Source organism: Ascaphus truei, chromosome 7, assembly GCF_040206685.1.
Source record: "Ascaphus truei isolate aAscTru1 chromosome 7, aAscTru1.hap1, whole genome shotgun sequence".
Lineage (NCBI taxonomy): Eukaryota > Metazoa > Chordata > Amphibia > Anura > Ascaphidae > Ascaphus > Ascaphus truei.
The window spans coordinates 63608817-63631024 of NC_134489.1; the positions used below are offsets into that span (position 1 = coordinate 63608817).

The 22208-nt window shown below is 42.3% G+C and overlaps 1 protein-coding gene across 2 annotated transcripts in view; it reads right to left on the minus strand.

Moving 5' to 3' along the window:
• ERCC2 (ERCC excision repair 2, TFIIH core complex helicase subunit) overlaps positions 1 to 20209 on the minus strand; it is a 32938-nt gene extending 12729 nt beyond the window's left edge. The window contains exons 1-11 of one of the 2 annotated variants that reach the window (XM_075608773.1): positions 19958 to 20209; positions 15331 to 15430; positions 15130 to 15207; positions 13451 to 13513; positions 13195 to 13308; positions 12809 to 12925; positions 12464 to 12580; positions 12083 to 12206; positions 11762 to 11858; positions 11543 to 11676; positions 5275 to 5443 (exon numbers count right to left, since the gene is read on the minus strand). In XM_075608773.1, the coding sequence (XP_075464888.1) occupies positions 5275 to 5443; positions 11543 to 11676; positions 11762 to 11858; positions 12083 to 12206; positions 12464 to 12580; positions 12809 to 12925; positions 13195 to 13308; positions 13451 to 13513; positions 15130 to 15207; positions 15331 to 15430; positions 19958 to 19962 (1118 nt within the window). In that variant the 5' untranslated portion in view covers positions 19963 to 20209. Of the gene's footprint in view, positions 1 to 5274; positions 5444 to 11542; positions 11677 to 11761; positions 11859 to 12082; positions 12207 to 12463; positions 12581 to 12808; positions 12926 to 13194; positions 13309 to 13450; positions 13514 to 15129; positions 15208 to 15330; positions 15431 to 19957 lie in introns of those variants that run through there. The other variant, XR_012802671.1, reaches the window with a different exon arrangement.
• Positions 20210 to 22208: the final 1999 nt, after the last annotated feature.

The window sequence follows — 22208 nt, forward strand, 5'->3', positions numbered from 1 at the left end:
GTTACTCGCCCAACCAAAAAAGCTACTCGCCTCGGGCCCCGCCCCCAATTTAAAAAAGTTGAATAAATTCCCAATAAGAAAAATTCTGCGTCTCTCCGCACCATTCTTTTCCCATTTTATTTTCCCAAAACAATCTGCCACATTTGTAGTGGCACAAGTCTACAATTCTGCATCTCCTCACTCTCCCCACCATCCTCTCTCTCTCCTCCCTCACCACCATCCTCTCTCTCACCTCCCTCTCACCCATTCTCCCTCACCTCCACCCTCTCTCTCCTCCTCTATCTCCTCTCCCTCTTTCCCGTCAATCTCCCATGCTCTCTCCCACCTCCATCCACACCCACACACTTACCACACTTACCACACTTACCACACTTACCACACACACACACACACACACACACACACACACACACACACACACACACACACACACACACACACACACACACACACACACACACTTACCTACACAGACACACACACACACACACAGACACACACTTACAGACACACTTACCCACACACTTACCAAAACAGAAACACAGAGAAACCGGGAGATCTAGTGAGGAGCAGTTATGGAGAGCTCTGCAGCACCACCTGCTGCCCAGAAGCTGCAGACAGCCCTGCTCTCCTCCTACCGGCTACAGCTGTTCTGTGATCAGCTGAGGGCAGCCAGCATCCTCCTCTGATCTCCTCATACCCCCCAAACCCGAGACACAGTTTGGTCACAGTACCTCAGCAGCTCCCCACTGGCACCTCAGGAGTCTACCGCGCGGGAATTGCCTGACAACCCTCAACCATGCTTCCTCCCCACAGAGGAACTCCCCTCCTTCCTCTGGCACGCCAGACTGGGGAGGGGGGGGGAGGGGGGGAACAGCATGCCAAAGAGGAGAGGAGAAGCAAGATGTGGACCGGGGGAGAGGGGAGACTAGCCCCTGCGGTCAGGTGCCCGCTCCTCTGCCACTGTGTTGGGCTTGACGTCATGACGTCACGTAGCGTGTCGTCGTCATGGCTACGTGGCGTGGCCATTTTCAAGGGAGATGCAGGGGGAGACAGGAAAATGCCGGGAGACGCCACTCGACAGCGGGCAAAATGCACTCGCCCCGGGAGCCCAAAGTACCCGGCGTTGCTCGGGAATTCTAATCAAATAGAAAATACTGACATTTACAGATGGATAATTACATTTGTTTTGTTTGTTAATGTGAAATCCCTGCTAAAACAACAACTCCACCCATTATAGTTTCATTGCTGCCTCTGAGTTCCTGAATTTTTCGATCGAGAGCCTCTAATGCATGGGTGTGGGACATTGTACTGTTCTCCCAAACAGTGACCTCGCTCTCTGGAAGAACTTTGGCTGCGCCTGTATTTTTGCGAATGTTGCAAATTGGATTTTCAGAGTGACCAAGACTAAGTGGTAGTTTGAGGCTTGTGTGATGGGAACATGTCATTTGTGATGTCATCAGTTATGTTATTGTTGATGTCATTTGTACTTTGTATCCAAACATAGACAAAATGTGCTCCTTGAGCTCAGAAACCATCATGCACAATTTGGTTATGATATCTTAAGAGGTGTCCAAACGCATTGTGAGCCGGCAAACAGGTTTCCAAAATATATAGCAAATCTTTGGGTTCTGTATATATGTATCCCTATATATAGACATACACACATTTACATCTCGTGTATATATATATATATATATATATATATATATTTTTTTTTTATAGTAAAAGTTTATTCATAGTCACTTGAAGTTTATATTTATACTATTTATTGAGTACTTTAGAATTACTCTTTTTTCTTCCTGAGTGTATTTTGGAATGCCTTTATATCAGAAATATATATATACGAGATGTGAATGTGTGTATGTCTATATATAGGGATACATATATACAGAACCCAAAGATCTGGTGCATATTTTGGAAACCTCTTTGCCGGCTGACTATGCATTTGGACACCTCTTAAGATATTGTTACCAAATTGTGCATGATGGTTTCTGAGATCAAGGAGCCGTTTTTTGTTATATATAAAGTGATGATGGGTATAATATGACTACCACCAAGAGAAAAGTATCCCGAAAACAAAGCACTCTGGTATACAAACATCATAATAATCACTTTATTAAATACAGTCACTAAAACCACATTCAAAGAAAGTCCCTCGTAACCTCAATAATAATAAAGAGCGTGGTCTGACATCAACATATCCAATCATGGCACAACAAACACCTAATTGGTAAACAATGTCATTGTAGGTTCTGCCTCATGAAGTAACAAATGGAGAGAGGAATCAACAAGATTATACAGGCATACCCCGCATTAGCGTACGCAATGGGACCGGAGCATGTATGTAAAGCGAAAATGTACTTAAAGTGAAGCACTACCTTTTTTCCACTTATCGATGCCTGTACTGTACTGCAATCGTTATATACGTGCATAACTAATGTAATTAAGGCATTTGTAACAGGCTCTATAGTCTCCCCGCTTGCGCACAGCTTCGGTACAGGTAGGGAGCGGGTATTGCTGTTCAGGACGTGATGACAGGCGCATGCGTGAGCTGCCGTTTGCCTATTGGGCGATATGTACTTACTCGCGAGTGTACTTAAAGTGAGTGTACTTAAAGCGGGGTATGCCTGTAACATACCTCCTAGACCGGCCGGTCAGAGCAAGATGGTGGGGAGCAGAACAACAGTGATAGAAAAAAATCTGTCCTCGAGATATTTGGGTGCATTAATGCTGCGGTCGGACACTGTGGAGAACTCTTCAGTTTTGAATATATCCGGGACTCTTCGGCTTGCTAAGTATTCACGAGGCCTTAAATACTCTGTTTTATTGGACTGCCTAGGCCCTTTTTTTGATCACTGGGATTGATACGGATCTTTGTACATCCTGTGCAGTACAAGCCTATATGTCCAGTCCTTGTCTTTGCAAGCTGAAGAGATAGAACCTACGATTACATTCTTTACCAACTAGGTGTCTGTTGTGACATGATTGGATATGTTGATGTCAGACCACGCTCTTTATTATAATTGAGGTTACGGGGACTTTCTTTAAATGCTTTTTAGCGACTGTATTAAATAAAGTGTTTATTATGTTTGTATACCAGGGTGCATCCCAATGATAATTTTGGAAATTCCATAGTTTTTCCATGATAACCTTCTCAAAATCAAAACCAGCGGTGTTTTCTTAAATATCCAATAGGGTTTATATTAACCAATTCCATGTCTTTTGAAGCAAAATGATGTATGAATTAGAGAAACATTGAGTAATTAATAGTCCGTGTATGTGCCAAAGTAAGTGAAACCCTGTTTTTATCAGCTACATTAAAGGGGATAATTAGAAACAGGTATTTAAATAATTAGCTAGATCGTAAAGTGTGTGTTTCGGATGCCCCATCCTATATAAAGATCAGAAACTTTGGGAGTTTGGTCTTCATCATACAGGTGTGTGGAAACAGGTCAGGCCAGGATCAAAAGAAATCTCTGAGGACCTCAGAAAAGCAGTTATTGGTGCCCATCATTTGGGGCTCCACCAATCCACTGTCAGACAGATTGTCTACAAACGGACAAAGTTCAAGACCAAAGTCACTCTACCCAGGAGCGGCCGTCCTACCAAAATCTCTCCAAGATCAAACTGGCAAATCATCCAGGAAGTCACAAAGAACCCCAGAGGAACATCGAAGGATCTTGCAGGCCTCTCGCCTTGGCTAATGTGAGTGTTCATGACTCAACTATCAGAAAAATATTGAACAAGAATGGTGTTCATGGAAGGATAGCCAGGAGGAAATCACTGCTCTCTAAAAAGAACATTAAAACCTCTCTGAAGTTCGCCAAAGATCACATAGATGATCCACAAGACTTCTGGAACAATTTTCTCTGGACAGACTTAGTCAAAGGTAGAACTTTTTGGCCTCAATGAGAAACGTTATGTTTGGCGAAAACCAAACACTGCCTCGAACCGAAAAACCTCATCCCAACCATCAAGCATGGTGGTGGGAGTGTGATGGTTTGGGGCTGCTTCGCTGCCTCACGATTTGGACGGCTTACCATCATTGACACAACCATGAATTCTGCATTGTATCAGGAGATTCTAGAGGAGAATGTTAGGACATCCGTTCGTGAGCAGAAGCTGAACCGAAAGTGGGTCATGAGTTGAAGCAGTTCTATAAGGAGGAATGGGCCAAAATTCCTCAAAACCGGTGTGAGACACTGACCAGCAGTTACAGGAAACAGTTGAAGTCATTGCTGCTCAAGGGGGCGCCACCAGGTTCTGAATCTAAAGGTTCACATACTTTTTCACACATGGGTATTAAATGTGGAATCATTTGTGGATAAATAAAGGTTGAAAAATATCAAGTTTTTCTGTCATTTGTTTGATCAGATTATCTTTATCTCTGATTAGTATTCATATATTTCTCTAAGGATGTCAGCACGTCCCTCTGTGATAGGCTGAAGGGCCTGTCATTCACCCAGAGACAGCTAGTGAGGATGCACATCCCTCCCCCTCTGTAATAGGCTAAGCGGCCTGTCACTCACTCAGGGACAGCCAATAAGACTGAACATCCTGTGTAACATCTTAAGTGTTACTTATGAAGTGTCTGTGGCATTGAAATTGGAGGTGCAGAATACAAGAACTGGACTTTGCCCTTCGGCAGGGATTTCCTTTCCTATTGTCTGACTTTGCTGCACTTATTGTATTATTATAATTCCCTGTACTGTATTGTCTTTGTTAAGCGCTGAGTACACTATTGGCGCTATATAAAGATATACATATATCCCTCTCTGTGATAGACTGAGCGGCCTCTCACTCACCCAGGAAACAAAGGCTGAGGGGATTTTAATGGCAGTGGAGACAGCAAGGAGAGGCCGCTCAGTCTATCACAGAGGGGGATATATGTATATATCTTTATTTATATAGTGCAGACAGTGTACTCAGCACTTTGCAAAGACAATACAGTACGGGGAATTATACTAATACAATAAGTGCAGCAAAGTCAGACAATAGGAAAGGAAATCCCTGCCCGAAGGGCAAAGTCCAGTTCTTGTATTCTGCACCTCCAATTTCAATGCCACAGACACTTAAGATGTTACACAGCCAATGTGCAGTCTCACTGGCTGTCTCTGGTTGAGTGACAGGCCATTCAGCCTATCACAGAGGGATGTGCAGATATATAGAGAGATATATATAGAGATATATATATATATATATATAGCTGCCCCTATATCCCCCATTTAGGGTCCTGCATATGGGGGGGTGGAATTTAAAGGACCGGCTCACCTCAGAGGCTTTCTCTCAATGCAGACCTTCTCGAACAGATCCCGGAGGAAGGAGGCGGGGCCTTCCTGGGTCACGTGACCCCCACGGAGCCGCGACTTGACGTATCCCACAAACCGCCGCAGGAAGCCAATGAAGTGCACAGCGCTGCGTATGCACCCGGGGACCGCCTCTGTGGGGCAGACATGAATTTATTTATATATATATATATATATATATATATATATCATCATCATTATATTCAGCCCTTGTTGATCCACTGCTGGATGAAGGCCTCCCCAATTACCTTCCCGGTACTGCGGTTGCATACACGTGCCACTTACGTATTACCTTGTTCTGTAATGGACTCTTCATGCTATAATTCCACGTTTGACACTTTATTGTCGCTGACTGGATCTTGTATCAGAACGATAAAAGTCGATCTCTCATCCAAGGGAGCACAGAGAAGCCGGCGACCACAGCTACTGGGCGTTTCATGGGCTTTAATACCTACTACATTTGTGAGTGTGATGATTTGATCATATTGATTGATTTAAACCAAATGACGCTATGGGGCACGGGCTTCTCTTTTCTCTGTTTAAGGATTGTACTTTTGGATTTGGTCAATCCTCTGAACCTGCCCGATGTCCCCATCTCGCTGCCTGCGATTCATTTCTGATATTTGGATTCTACACCATCTAATATCCTTTTGTGACTCTTGTTGGTTTTCACAGACTGTTCCTGGACGATTTTTGGACTTATTGTTAGTGTGCAATTTATTTCATGTACGTCATTAGTATAGGAAATGAAAAGACAGCACTCTGTTGTAATCCAAAATGAGTATATTGGTATAAAATGGCACACACAGAGACTCAACGTTTCGGTCCTCAAAGAGGGAATATATATATATATATATATATATATATATATATATATATACCATAATACTGAGTTAAGTTATGGTGAGTAAAAAAAGTGACAAAAACCCTCCACAGGAAAGCAAATATGCAAATACAACTGTATGCTCATCTGCATGTCTTAGGCAGGTCTGCAACCCCGCCTTTCCCCATTATCACCCAGCATACAGCACTTCCACTGCAGCAAGGGATTCTAGGAAATGACATGCAAATGAGCACACAGTGTCACTTTTTGCCTCAAAAACCATTTTTAACATGGTTCCTTATAGGCTTAAGCTTGCTGCATGGTCACAGCTTTGAGCACAGCCTGGTGTGCCTGCTTCCTATCACATTTATAATCAATTTATATTTATAGGGTGTCTTCACTTTTATTAGGTCACATTTTTTATATCACTTCTTTTAAAAGTTAGGGCTATCCCACAGCTTGTCAGGAAGCCTCAATACACATGTATGCAGATGACACAATCCTATATGCACACAGCCATAGCCTCTCTGACCTTCAACACATACTTCAGTCTGACTTTTTGAGACTCGAAAACTGGATTTTGCAAAACAAACTGTTTTTAAACACTGACAAGACTGTAACAATGGTATTTGGGACCAAGACTATATTTTTAAAGCTTCCAGTGACTGAGCTCCATATTAGAACCAACGCTAACACCACCCTAACCCCTGTCACTAGTTTTAAATACCTGGGCTTATGGTTTGACTCCCACTTAAAATTCGGAATGCACATTGATACCCGGACATCCAAAACCTATGGCAAACTAGGGGTACTTTACAGGAACAAATCCTCCCTAAGCCTGCTGGTCAGAAAGCGTATCGCACAGCAGATGCGAATGCCAATTATAGACTATGGAGACATAGTATATGGCTCGGCACCCCAAACCCACCTTAGCAAACTTGACACCCTCTACAATTCAATTTGTCGTTTCATTCTCCAATGCAACTACAACACACATCACTGCAAAATGCTCAAAGAACTAGACTGGTCATCACTCGAGTCTAGGCACAAAGTTCACCTTTCCTGTCTTGCCTTCAAATACTTTCTGGGCAAGCTACCCAGCTATCTGAACAAGCTCCTCACCCCTACAACATGCAGCATTTATCACCTGAGATCTGACTCCAAAAGACTGTTTATAGTCCCAAGGCCCAACAAAGTATCCGGCCGTTCCTCCTTCTCTTACCGTGCACCCCAAAACTGGAACAACCTACCAGAGACTCTCACAGCCGCCACCAGTCTAAGTTCTTTCAAATCTAAGGCTGTCTCACATTTTAATCTGGTCTGGAACTGTTACATAAGCCTATAATATACATATTCTCTAACTGTGCATGCAATGTCTTGTATATAATGTATACCCTGTTCATTTATGTAACTGTGTTTTTAACCATGTATTATTTGTCATATTAACTATGCCCAGGACATACTTGAAAACGAGAGGTAACTCTCAGTGTATTACTTCCTGGTAAAACATTTGATAAATAAATAAATAATACATGTTTAATCATCTTCTTTCACTGCGGTTGCAGCCTGTCTTCTCCAAATTGCTCCAACACATTTACTGATCTCATCCTCCCTTCTAACTTTTGGTCGTCGTCTTGGTCTTTTAATCTCTCTTGGAATCCAGTTGAGTACCATCTGTGTCCAACACTGGTCATTTCTTCTTGTGATATGTCCGACCCACTGCCATTTTAATTTCTTCACCCTTGTGAGGATGTTACTGACTTGTTTGCTTTCCAATTTAGGATCCACGATTCACATCCATACGTACGTGAGCACAGGCAGGATACGCTGGTTGAACACTTTCCGCTTGAGGCACAGTGGAAGGTTCCCTTGACAAATTGTCTTGTTTCTTCCTACTTGCTTCCGTAAGTTCTCCAATTTGTTGACGGAGGTCTTCTGGACTTGCGGCAAAAATAACTGTCTGCAAATGGTAGGTGATTACCTATCTCAATGTCTTGTGTAGCGCATACACAGAGCGAACCCTGCTCCTATGTACTCCTAAACTCAAGTATTTACTGTTGATTTTGATTCCTTTTTCTTCCCAATTTAATGTCTTGAACAATTCTTCAAGTGTTGCTGTAAACAAACTTTGGTGACATGGTGTCTCCCTGTCACACTCCCTTACTGATCCTTATCTTGCTTTTACCTTCATGTAATCCAACGGTTGACGTGACATTCTCATAAAACGTTCCTTAAAACATCAGTGTACGCTTCACCAACTCTGTCTTCTTAATGCATTTAGACCAGCTGGGGTGTAGACAGAATCAAATGCTTTTTCATAACCTATGAATCCTAAAATGAGTAGTAGATCGTATGAATTACTTTGAGATTTCACTTCTTGTAAAACCAGGATGTGGTCCATTGTGTTAAATCCACTGTGAAGCCATGGGTCTGTTGAAGCCGATAAGCGAGTATTGTTGTAAAAATCTTGTAAGTGATTGGAAATAAATTGATTGCTTTGTAGTTCTCAATGTCATCTTTGTCTCCGTTCCTGTGAATGAGGAAAGCTATGGCATTGCTCCAGTGTTCTGGAATGTCCCTGTTCTACAAGCAGCATGTAAAGAAGTCTACTTGTTCCACAGTTACTTTGAAGATTTCAGTTGTTGTTCCATCTTCCCCAGGGGCCTTCCCATTCTTCATGGATTTTTATCCCCATGATAAGTCGCTGCTACGTCTTCTTTAAACTTAGAGGCGTGTATCTACGTATTTCTACGAAGATACCCACTCATTGCCTACAACAGACCCTGGACTTTGCCCAGCCTAGAGAACAAGAAGGTTTTCCCAGTGGATTCAACACAATGGACCACATCCAAGTCGTACAAGAAGTGATTTCCCCAAGTCATTAATACGATCAACCACTCCGCTTATAATTGGTAGATACGAAAAAGCATTTGATTTGGTCTACACTTCAGCGTTTCTAAATGCATTAAGAAGACAAAATGTTGAAGAAGCGTACATTTTAAAGAATATTTACGAGAATGCCACATCAACCATTAGATTACAAAGGGGACACAAGCAGGATAAGCATCAAAAAGGGAGTGCGAAAGTGAGACATCATGTCACCAAAGCTTTTCACAGTAACCCTTGGAAGAATTGTTCAAGACATTACATTGGGAAAGCTATAAAAAAACCAGGAGGAGAAGCGATCGACTCTCATATTGTAGGTTAAAAAATGGTATATATTTTGAACAAGGTGAGTACCACACTTAAAAAAATAGCAGAACTTTTAAGCTTTTCATGTAATAATAATAATAATAATAATAGCATGTTCTTGTATAGCGCTGCTAGTTGTACGCAGCGCTTTACATAGACATTTTGCAGGCTGAGGTCCCTGCCCCGTGGAGCTTACAATCTATTTTTTGGTGTCTGAGGCACAGGGAGATAAAGTGACTTGCCCAAGGTCACAAGGAGCTGACACCGGGAATTGAACCAGGCTCCCCTGCTTCAAACTCTCAGTGCCACTCCTTCTCCCAACATGGGTTACCGCAACACCATCCGTAACTGGTCCTCACGAGCGACGTGGATATCTTGCACTACCGACCTACGATCAGGGGAACATCATCTTTTTCGTTTCAGCTGTTATTTTCCTGTATATTTTTATATGATATGTATTTTTACATGTTTTTAAAGATTAATGTATGTGTTTTTTTCTCTCTGTTGATTGCTGATTAGGTTCAGCTATGTGAGCTACCTATCTCAATCTGAGTCATCTAACACCCCCCGTTCTCGTCCAATTGTAAGAGAAAGAGGGGTTTAAATGTTAGCATGTTTATTGCTATTCTAGTCCCTGATGAAGTACCATCATACCACGAAACGCGTTGGAACGTTTATTCTGTGGTTTACGGACTGTCATTGGACTGTCTCTGGACTTTTATTTAGTGCGGTTCACTTGTTTGTAACATCTTCCGCATTTGCCGACTCGCTACATGGTCGCTCTAGTGACGCATCGGGGACATCATCAGCCACTGCTCTTGGAGAAACACTCCCCAAGTGCCACGCCGGTCGTACTGGTTGCAGTCCCGCTGTAGAGCAAGAGACCTCGAGTGCACTGTTCAGAAGTTCTACTACTCACCCTGCAACGGTCACCTTGTTCCCCTGATCGAAGCTCGCGGTAACCCATATCATTGTGTTACATGAAAAGCTTAAAAGATCTGCTATTTTGTACATGTGAAACTCACCTTAATCAAAATACATAGCATTTTTAACCTACTACTCTATGAGAGTTGTGCGCTTGTCCTTCTGTTTTTTTTTATAGCTTTCGAGATGACGAGCCATCTTTATAGCAGCACTCCCTTAGTCTTAGCCTTTTAGATAAGGTTTTGTAATTTTCACTTTTTCCATATGGATTTTTGTTATCGCTTCTCATCACTGCATCAGCCCTTTTCAGAGCTGACACGCTATTGTAAATTTCTGTGAAATCATCACGTTTTGGGTTTACACAGATATTTTTATTCCCCACTGCTGCAAGCGATATTCTTTTTCACATTACAATTGGTGCGCTGCTACAGTCTTTGTTCACTTTTCTTTGCATTGCATTGGGAAGGAAAAAGAATTCAAATCAACGGTGAATACTTGAGTCACCTACGATTTGCTGATGACATTGTTATTTTTGCCACAAGTTTAGAAGACCTCCAACAAATCAGAGAACTCACCAAAGTAAGTAAGAAAGAGAGCCTGCATATGAATCTCAGCAAGACCAAAGTAATGTTCAACAAATGTGTCAAGTCTGCAAAGATGGATAGGAACCTTTCGAATGAAATCAACAGAAGAACGAATATGGGATGGAGAGCATTTGTAAGAAAGAATTCCATGTAAGAGAACCTTCCACTGTGCCTCAAGAGTAAAGTTTTCGACCTGTGTGTTTTGTGCTCACATGTGGATGTGAAACCTGGACCCTAAATGCAAAGATAATTCAGAATCTTCAGACAACTCACAGACGTATGGAGAGATGTATGCTGGGTATTACCCGAAGGGACAGGGAAAAGAATGAAATGGTGCGAGAGCAAACAAAAGTCAGCGACATCATCACACGGGTGAAGAAATTAAAAGGGCAGTGGGTCGCACGTATCGTAAGAAGAAATTACCAGTGTTGGACAAAGATGGTACTCGACTGGATTCCAAGAGAGATTAAAAGACCAAGACTACGACCAAAAGTAAGATGGGAGCATGAAATTAGAAAATGTTTGGAGCAAAGTAGAGAAGAGAAGCTGTAACCGCAGTGTCTGAAAGATCATTGGGGAGGCCTTCATCCAGCAGTGGATCGACAAGGGCTGAAAATGATGATGGTGGTTATATTTTCAAATCATCGTACATATACACACACACTCCTCTATCACACTGCGTATATACCCCATCTCTCCACCTATCTCACCTTGTAGAATCTCATCAGGTAACACCGGATTGGACAGATACACGTCAGTTTCCCGGGCAACATTCGCCTCCCTCAGTCCCTCGACCATACGGCTGTATTCCTCCTTCAGCTTCTGGGCGTCTGTCTCTTTAATTCTGAGGATGAGACACTGAACCTCTAGACTACATACATCTCCCCACCCTCTCTCTTACCCTCCCTTTATCTCGCCCTCATGCTCACCTCTGTATAGTATTGTTGAGTGTCTCAATGTTGTTCTGACAGCGCTCTAATGTACGGCGTGTGATGGTAACACTCATTGAGTCAATGCAAACATTATCTAAAGAGACAGCAGAAAAGAGTCAGAGAGAAAGAGAGAGACAGAGAAAGAGAGATTGGGAGCGAGAGAAATAGATACACAGATAAATAACAGACCGACCAATACATCGATAGTTAGATAAATATAGATAGATACACAGATAGACAGATAGTTAGGTATACAGATCGATAGATAGATCGATGGAGGGAATGGTACCTACGGGCAGACAAAGGAATATATCTCACCGATATTATGAGCTTCGTCAAAGACCACAACTGATTTCTTCGCGAGTTCCCGGGAGACGAGATCAGCGATCTTAGGATCCAGGAGGTAATGATAACTGTATACAACCACACTGCACTGCAACAACTACAAAATTACACAGCACTATGATACACAACCCCACTGCAGTGCAAGCGCTACACAACCACATAATGATACACAATGAAGTCACAGCGCAGAGTGCTACACAACACCACTATGTTACATACATTACTCAATGGGCACACCGGCACAACGTTACCAAATGACAAGATACATAATTACACACTGACACTGAACAATGTTACACACGCACACCTATACACAAGATGGGGGTGAGACGGAAGGGGTTGTGTGACACTCACTGCGTGGCGGGCGAGGTAATATGGACACCACCCTCGTTGTTTTCCCAAAGTCCTGAGGTCGTCCAGATTGTAGACACCGGGGGGGAGAGGAGTCTGCCGGCCCACAGATTCAAACTCCTACAGTGGGCAGAGTGTCAGCTCAGCCGGCGAGACACAGGGAGGGAGGGTGTGTGTATAGTGTGTCTGTAGTATCTGCATGTATATAGTGCAGTCTCTATACCATACAGAGTGTGTGTGTTCGGTGCACGCGTGTGTGCAGTTAGTTCTGGTTTTGAATATCCCAATTAATGAATGAAGAATATTAATTAGTAATAATTATAGAAGCCCAGCCGATTCTAACGATACCTCGTAGAAGTGACAGGAGGGAACGCTGGGGTCTGTTTGCCGCTGAGACCGCACAAAGGAGGCAGTGAGACTGTGACAGCGCCCGTCTATCTCCTTACCAAAGCGTAAAGCGCTGACCTGTGTAAGGGAAAGAAGGAGGGAGAGAACAGTAACTAGGCACACACAGGGAGTGTAATAGAAAGATACACAAACACACACACACAGACACACACACACAGACAGACACACACACACACACACAGACACTCACGATAAACAGGTAAACAGACTAATACACAGATATATATAGATACATAGAGACGGATAGAAGGATACAGAGAGAGAGGGCAAAAGAAGGAGGGACTCCGTGACAGACATAGACAGACCACCAGACAGAGACTGCTCACCTCCGGATTCACACACAAGTTGCGCCTGGAACTCAGAGCGAGAGCCAGGAAGTTTAGTGTCTCCCCGGTCTGAGTCTGAGTGTAATCAATCAGCTTCCTCAGCTCCTCCACCACCTTGTTAACGTTAATTACCATTAATTAGTGATGGTAACAGAAATGACCAGCTATCTACCCCTCCCCTCCCTCCACAATCATTAAATACATAGTTAATACGTGTTAATTAATGAAGCCGTAATTAGGATAATGAGCGCCTCACCTTTTCTATCTCCGGAACGGTTCGGGAGCAGTAAATTAATTTGGTGACTTCGAGAGGGTACATCTGGAAGAGAGGGAAGGTGAGAGAAAGAGGGGTGAGGTAGAGGAGGAGAGGGTGGAAAGGAGGAGCAGGAGCAGGAGGGGAGGAGAGGGGGGAAGAGGGAGGAAATAGGGAGTAGGGAGGAGAGGGGGAAAGGGCAGGTAGAAGTTGAGGGCAGGAAGGAAGAGGGGAAGGGGGGAAAAGAGGGGAAGGGGGAGAAGAGGGGAAGGGGGGAGAAGAGGGGGAGGGCAAGAAGGAAGGGGGAGAAGAGGGATGAAGGGGAGTAGAGGGGGGTGAAGGGGAGGAGAAGGGGTAGTGGAGATGGTGGTGGAGAGGGATGAGGAGGAAAGAAAGAGGAGGAAGTGGGGGGGGGGAATGAGGTAGAGGAAAGGGGGGGAGGAGAGAGGGGAAAGGGGAGTGAACCGAGGGGGAAGCGAGGTGAGGAGGGAGATGGGAAGGGGGAGAAGGGTGAGGGAAAGAAGGAAGGGGGGAAGGGGTAGTGGGATGAAAGGGAACAGAGGTGGAGAAAGGGAGTTAAGGGGGTGAAAGAGAGGAGAGGGTGGATGAGGAGAGAGAAGGGGGAGAGAGATGAGGAAAAGAGGAATGGGGGGTAGATAAAGGCGGGGGAGAACGAGGGAGAGGGATATAAGGGGATGCAGTGGGAAATGTAAACATGATATAGATTTTAATTTATTAAAGTGAGATCTATCACTTTATAAGAAGGAAGGAGAAAGGGTCCTCGATTTTAGAGATGTCACAATACGAAAATATATAATATGTTATATCAAATCGGTAAACTTCTGTCTCTATGTAGAAAAATGGCTGTAGAGTTACCCTTTCCAAAATGTTATTGTAACTCCAAATTGTAAAACTCTGTGAAAACCAATAAAAAAGATTGAAACAAAAAAGTGAGATCTATCCCTGATAGAGATCAAAGTTAGTGTATTGATTATTTATTAGTATAGCTTTTAATTTATCGTTGTATTGATTTTCTTTCATTTAATATTTAGAGTAGTCATTTAAACTTTACTTACATTTACTTATCCCCTGTACTAATTTGTTACATATACATAAAAATATATATATATATATTTTTAAATTAAAGTTATTTGATTGTATTAGTCTGTTTATTGTGTGTAGGGGAGGAGTTGTGACCATATTACTATCGGTATTACCCCTTAAAAATTTGGTGTTGTGAGCAGGGTCCTCCTACTCTCTGCTTAATACCAGTCTACGGGAGCACACTGGGTAACAGGATTTCATAGCGGTCACAGAGACCAAGGGGGGTGGGGGGAGAGAGAGGGGGATGGGGGAGAGAGGGGGATGGAGGAGAGAGGGGGATGGAGGAGAGAGGGGGATGGGGGAGAGAGAGAGATGGGGAGAAAGGGGGATGGGGAGAAAGGGGGATGGGGAGAGAGAGGGTTGAGGGAGAGAGAGGGATGAGTGAGAGAGAGGGATGGGTAAGAGCGCAAGGGGGATGCAGAGAGGGGGTGGTGAGAGAGAAGGGGATGGTGAGAGAGAAGGGGATGGTGAGAGAGAAGGGGATGGTGAGAGGGGGATGTGAGAGAGAGGGGGATGGTGAGAGAGGGGGACAGAAAGGAAAGGCGGAGAGAGAGGGAGGGGAAGGGAGAGTTTCTTACCCTCTGATAGGCCACGATTAGAGATAGCAACGAGACAGTCTTCCCCGTCCCAGACGGCATCTCCAGGACCCCATGACCCTGTGACATGGAGACCACACACAAAACACGTCGAGAGGTCAAGAGGCATCAAAACACGTTTAAAAAAAAAAAAAAGACATTTCCACACATGAAATTCACACACCACACGCTAAGACACGTTACCTTGGCATCCAGCGTCCTCTTGAGCTCCAACATGTAGGAGTATTGCTCCGGGTATATATACTCATAGGGGAAATATACCAGCAGCCCTTCTATATTCAGCCTGAGTGAGAGTAACACAGACATATATATATATTAAAAAAAATAAAGATCTGCGCCAGAGACAGAAAATAATGAGGTGTGTTATAACAGATAAACATAAAGTGATTATATGACCAGTGGAATAGTGAAATGCAATATAAAAAAATATTATATATATATATATATATATATATATATATATATATATACATGTAGAGGTATCAGTACCGTGTTAGCCGAGCTTCAATAATCAAAAAATAAATAGATGATACCGTTCTGTGGCTAACGAAATGCTTTTATTTGTGCGAGCTTTCGAGATACACTGATCTCTTCTTCCGGCGATGTTACAATGAATAAGCAAAAGGTAAACTTAAAAACAGTGTCTCTTGGAATGTTATCTGTGCTGTTCCTTCCCCCGGTGTGGATGTGTTTTATGGCTAGAGGTGTCAAAAGGTTACTGAAAGCAAGTGAAGAAAGAGTGTGTATGTGTATCAGTGTGAATAAAAATGAATGGAGAGCCCACAGTATATATATATATAAATAATCGGGCACACAAATGTTCACAAGGTGGATGCAAGGCTAGTTATCCATCTGCCTTATTATTCGCTACCTTGTGGAACTTACGAGCCCTTGTTGTTTCCAAACGTTCTCCCTGCACAAGCTAGTCAGCAATCTGAGTGGAATAGACACTGGTATTTTCAGCATCAATACAGCCTATTATCCTCCACATTTCCATTTGTCCACGCTGTCTACAGATAGTTCTGCACAACTTTTTGGGATTTAAGTCATTCCTCACATAGTGTATGGTGACTATATCTGGAGTTTTTATCCCTTGTAGTTGTCGTCCCCTATATGTATTTTAATGCATTTTAACACGAGTGTTTGTTTTTTTCCAGCCATTAATACTGTGTGATGAGAGAGAGAGACCCACAGCACTCACAGGTGAAGATGGAAGGTGTATTTATTTAATCCATCAAATCCCTTAAAAAAAAATAGTAAAACACAGTGAAGTTTTGGTTTTTTTTTTTTTTTTGTTCTTTTGCGTAATAATTTTTTTTATATGTATGTATTTACCTGGCTCTATAATCTCCTTCTCCCCTTAGAATAGGCTGGAACATTAGGGTTAAGCTGGCACATTGGGGTTATGGTTGGGCTAACACAACTCTTTTAATTATTATGCTGCCTGTTAAATAACGATGAATAAATCCTTTATTTACCCAGCTCGGCTGGTAAACTGCCACTACCTATTAGGAAAGCCATGCAGGAAGAAACATATAAATAATCACGATAAAAATGAAGTCCCAATCAAAATATATAACGAATGAGAGGGGAGGCACGTGCATTGTGTTCAGTTAGAACACTTATCAGAACAGGATCAATTTTCCTGTGATAAATGGGCAAAAATGTGTGTGAGCGTGCATGCGCACGTGCGTGTATACTGTAAAAACAATGCATTTAGTGTTCCATGTGCAACAACAAAAAAAAGTGAATATTCTTGTAGAGGAAGGATATGTATATGTCCATGAGTTTCAACCACAAGAAACTAGTGTCCTTCATTGATTACAAGAGATCTGAAGTATGGAGTATATGGTAGCTTCTTAAAGGATGTGACCGGATCCAAAACGAAGACTATAAAACAAAGGGGGAAAGCGCGCCCTCCATAGTGTAAAAATGTATTTTCATTTAATAACACAGCTACGACAATAGCTCACTTACAGAAATTAAGAGAATACTTGGCATTTCGTGCAAGACCGTGCGTTTTACCAGCCATCCCAGGAAAGTGTAGAGTTGATTAGTATCCTCAGTGGCAGGTCACCCGTTGGGCTATACGTGGATCTTCCATGAGCTCCCGTTTGAACAAAGTGGCTTGCTGTTGTCCGTTGGCCAGATATCTTTCCTCCTTGAGGTGCTCTAGCAAGTACAATACGTCAACGGCATGACGTCGGCAGCACTGGAATGAACCTCACATTCAACGCGTTTCGCCACCAATGATGTGACTTCATCATGGGTAATAGTCATCACTCTAATTGGGGTCCCTTTATAGCTCTTCAACAAATGAACGCTTAATCAAATGAGCAAATTCCTTCTTTCCAATTTCTCAAAGAAAAAGAAAAGGGAGGATCCAATTTAAGCAGTGGTGACTATCATAATGCATATGATATTAATGCATAGATACTAAAAATATTGGTTAAAAACAAACAATTCTAAATAGAAGTGACGTGCCTCTGAGGATACTTCGCTAACAACTTTATACATTCCCAGGGCGGGTTGTAAAACACACGGTCTTGCACAAAATGCTGATTATTCTATAAGTGAGCTATTGTCATAGCTGTGTGACTAAATGTAAATACGTTTTTACACTCTGGGGTGAGCGCTTCTTTGTTTTATACATATGTATATTAGAAAAAGAGATATCAGTGCTAGATCTAATAAATAATCAATAATTAAAGAATAAATATATTTATTATATTATATACTGTGTTAACCCAAATGGGGATGTAACTAATCAACACCTAGCTTAATATGTTAATGACAATTCATCTTACTAACACAAAAGTGATTTCAATAAAGTGATGATAGGAAGTCTCATATAAATGGCTAAACATCAAGAAATATATATTGGCTCCAAAAAGGATATCACAAGATATGGAAAACGGAGTTGGCAATCGGAGACGTAGCAGCTTCTAGACTAACCACATACAAAATGCCGTCTACAAAACAAAGAGGTGCATGCTCCATAGTGTAACATCATTTAATAAAAAATGAAAAGGCGGGGCCTAAAAGAAGGGCTGTTTATAGCAGCACCATCCCGCAGTTCCGCTCACAGTGCTGGGAGACGTTTTCCCTGAGACGCTGACGCGGTGGAGACGATCCTAGGGGAGCATAGATCGATTGATTGCTCATCGCGGTGTCTTTGGTACAGCTGCTCTCTGCTTTTCCATGAGTGGAGTTATAGGACATCGTTGCTGCTGGGAGAACATCTCTGTATTATTACTGTTAGCAGACTGTATCTTGGCTTTGAGACAGCATCATCTGCTCCTCCGTGGCCTGCTACAGAGGATCGACTGCTGTTTATACCCACTATCAGGTGTTATACCAATGCACATTTTCGACTGTTTGCGAGTGCGATTCTTTAAAGCCCCGCCTTTCCATTTTTTATTAAATTGTGTTACACTATCGAGCATGCTTCTTTTAGTGTGTGTATATATATATATATATATATATATATATATATATAATCCACCGCACTCGTTCAGTTTGTCAGTAAAAGTTCAAATGTATTCCATCTTCCGCAAAAATGGGTTAAAAATGGGTGACGTTTCAGAACACGTTCCTTTATCAAGTTTGATTCCTGGATTCCTTTTTCCCGTACATGTGATTCTGAGCTAGGGCGGTGATCCCGTCTCATCTACGTGCAGCCTACCAAGCAAACTACCTTGAGCATTTTGATTCTCTAGATTGTTTTGTCTAGATTGGTTGAGTGCCCCAGATATATCACCTATATACTGTTTCTACATAAGGCTGCGGTCCCAGTAACAGCCTGTGCGCACGGCGCGGCGTGCACTGTGCGTGTAAGCACCGCCCCTCAATGGGACTGGGCCCAGTACGCACCGTGACGCTGAAGGTGCAGCCGCGCCGTGCTGCAGGGTTTTTCCCAACTCAATCAAATTGAGTTTACTCCTAGCGACGGAGGCGTGGCCACGCCCCCACCGACGGTTCACCCAATGAGGGCGAACCAGCCATGTGACGTAATGGCCATGCCCCTGCAAATCCCAGACCACGCCCCCTCCCGTCGCAAGATTCTCCTCTCCTTCCAGACCGCAGATCGCGGTTAGCGCTGTGCACGCGCCGCCCCCCCCCGCCGGGCGCGCGTGTCACAGACATTACTGGGACCGCAGCCTAACACACATATCATATATTAGCAAGTATATAGTAAGTGTATATATAGCAATTAGATTGTAAGCTCTTCAGAGCAGGAACACCTCTTCCTAAATGTTAATTTTTAAGTCTGAAGCACTATTCCCATGATCTGTTATTTATATAATTGTCACGTGTATTACTACTGTGACGCGCTATGTACATTAATGGCGCTATATAAATAAAGACAGACAGACATACATAGCATATAGATGATAACAAAGAGAGGTGTATATAGACAATGTATGTACATTAAAAAGATGCAGTGTATGTATATACATAGAAAAACGGTATATAGTATGTGTGCATATATATAGTAGGTGTATATAGATTGTAGACGATATATAGTGTGGGTGTGTGTGTGTATATATATATATATATATATATATAAAATATAGGTGTGTATATAGATAGTATACGGTATATAGTGTGTGTATATATGGTAGGTGCATATAGATAGTAGACGATATATAGTGTGTGTGTGTGTGTGTGTGTGTGTGTGTGTATATATATATATATAATATAGGTGTGTATATAGATAGTATACGGTATATAGTGTGTGTATATATGGTAGGTGCATATAGATAGTAGACGGTATATAGACAAATGTGCAGTCCTGCTGATCGCTCACTTCATGGTCGCATCTGGCTCCGCCTCCTCCTCGAATTCCTCCCACAATTATGCAAATGAGAATGAATAAGTTAACTAGGCTCGGAACTCGAGCTTTCGGGCCTCCCAATTGGCTGAACTCCCACCCCACTCCGGTCCGGTCACGTGACTCTGTACAGGCGGTGAGTCCGCGGCCGCCATCATTGCTCCTGGACAGCGCAGCCAATAAGAGGAAATGAAGGTGGGAAGGTCAGGGCGACTGGGACGCGAAACTCCGCGCGTGCGTTGCTCTTGACCATTGATAGGCTGCTGTGAGTACGAGGGGTTGGGGTGATGTGACGCAATCGGGGGGAGGCTAAAGCAGCGCCCGCCCTTCCTCCTGCAGGGCAGAGTAATCGACCGCCGATCCACCCGAGCAAGAGGCGCCCGACGACAGAAAACATCGATTGGTTGGACATCTGTTTAATAAAACATGATTAAGTCCTCATTCCCCCCCATTGTTAATAGGCAGGCTTCGTGGCTATGAACTGCCTTCATGTTTTTGCATATTAATGACAATGCAGTGTTAATAATAATAATTAAGGTGAAGTAATAATGAATTAATAATGAATGGAACTAGAATTGAGAACATGTGTGTACTTGTCAGGAATTGTGTAATTGTGTAATTGTGTGTGTAGCTCAGTGTATCATTGTATCTGTCTCACTATATATTTAAAACCAGAGACAGAACATGACACACAGACAGAGGCCAGTGCTACATCCAAATGACACAAATACACAGTGCATGTATGTATGTATATATATATATATATATATATATATATATATATATATATATATATATAAAATCAAAAAATAAATAGATGATACCGTTCTGTGGCTAACGAAATGCTTTTATTTGTGCGAGCTTTCGAGATCACAGTGTATCTCGAAAGCTCGCACAAATAAAAGCATTTCGTTAGCCACAGAACGGTATCATCTATTTATTTTTTCAGTGTATCTCGAAAGCTCGCACAAATAAAAGCATTTCGTTAGCCACAGAACGGTATCATCTATTTATTTTTTGATTATTGAAGCTCGGCTAACACGGTACTGATACCTCTACATATATATATATATATATATATATATATATATATATATATATATATATATATATATATATATATATATATATATATATACATATATATATATATATATATATATATCTTTTGAATAAAATGGTCTTTTAGTTTAACTCTTTGGCCAAAGTGTTGTAAGCCCTTGAGCCCCTCCAAGGCAGACCACATCTCAAGGGTCCTAACACTAAAATAAATTCTTAATAACCTGTACATTACCAGGAAGAATGATTTATAATAAATCTGTCAAAATTAGTTGCATAGTTCTAAGTCTGATTGAAGCTCTTATTAACCTGTACAATACCAGGAAAAGCACTCTGTATTAGATTTGTCGCAATCAAACTGCACGCAAGTTCCCATGGGTGTGGAAGGTGGAATGGAGTAAGCTTTAACCATTTAAAAGTGGGAGGGGGTGAGCTTCAAACTAGGGAAGGAGGAGCCACCCTCCAACTCAGCCAGGACCAGCTGAACAAGAATTACAAAACATACAGGACCCCTATAAGCTCATACTGAACCCCCAAAGTAACCACAAAAAAATTGTGGTTACTTTGGGGGTTCAATATGAGCTTATAGGGTTCCTGTATGTTTTGTATATCTGTCTCACTAGTAAGCCGCAGCTTGGCCTCAGGCTGGTTGCCCCACCCACACCCAACTGGAATACACACTCAGACTTAAAAAAATGGCAGCAAACACGCCACAGCTTTTATTTACCAAGCCACGAGTAACAAATTCACGCATGATTAAAACAAATAGCCTTAATCACCCTGTTTGAACTGAGCCTCCAACAGTAGCCGTATTGAAGCGAATATAATGTCTAATCATCTGCAAGTTAAGCATAACAAGAATATAGTACATAGCTATGAGTGTTTGTATGATTATTCTATAGTATTCCTCTGATATTATTCCTACTCAATGTATAATAGGTAGATAGAGGTGTGAGGAGCGCTCAATACCAGGTAAAGTAACCAATAATACCAAAACCACAATCCAGGGAGAATAATGTAATTGAAGATTAATAAAGCTTATTGTAATATAGCCAGCAATTATGGGTACAAACCCCCTGAGGGCGGGTAGTAGGAAGCAAGAAAAGCCCCCACCATCGATCTCATTGGAGGATACCCCTGTAGCAAGAACCAATAATTACTCACGACT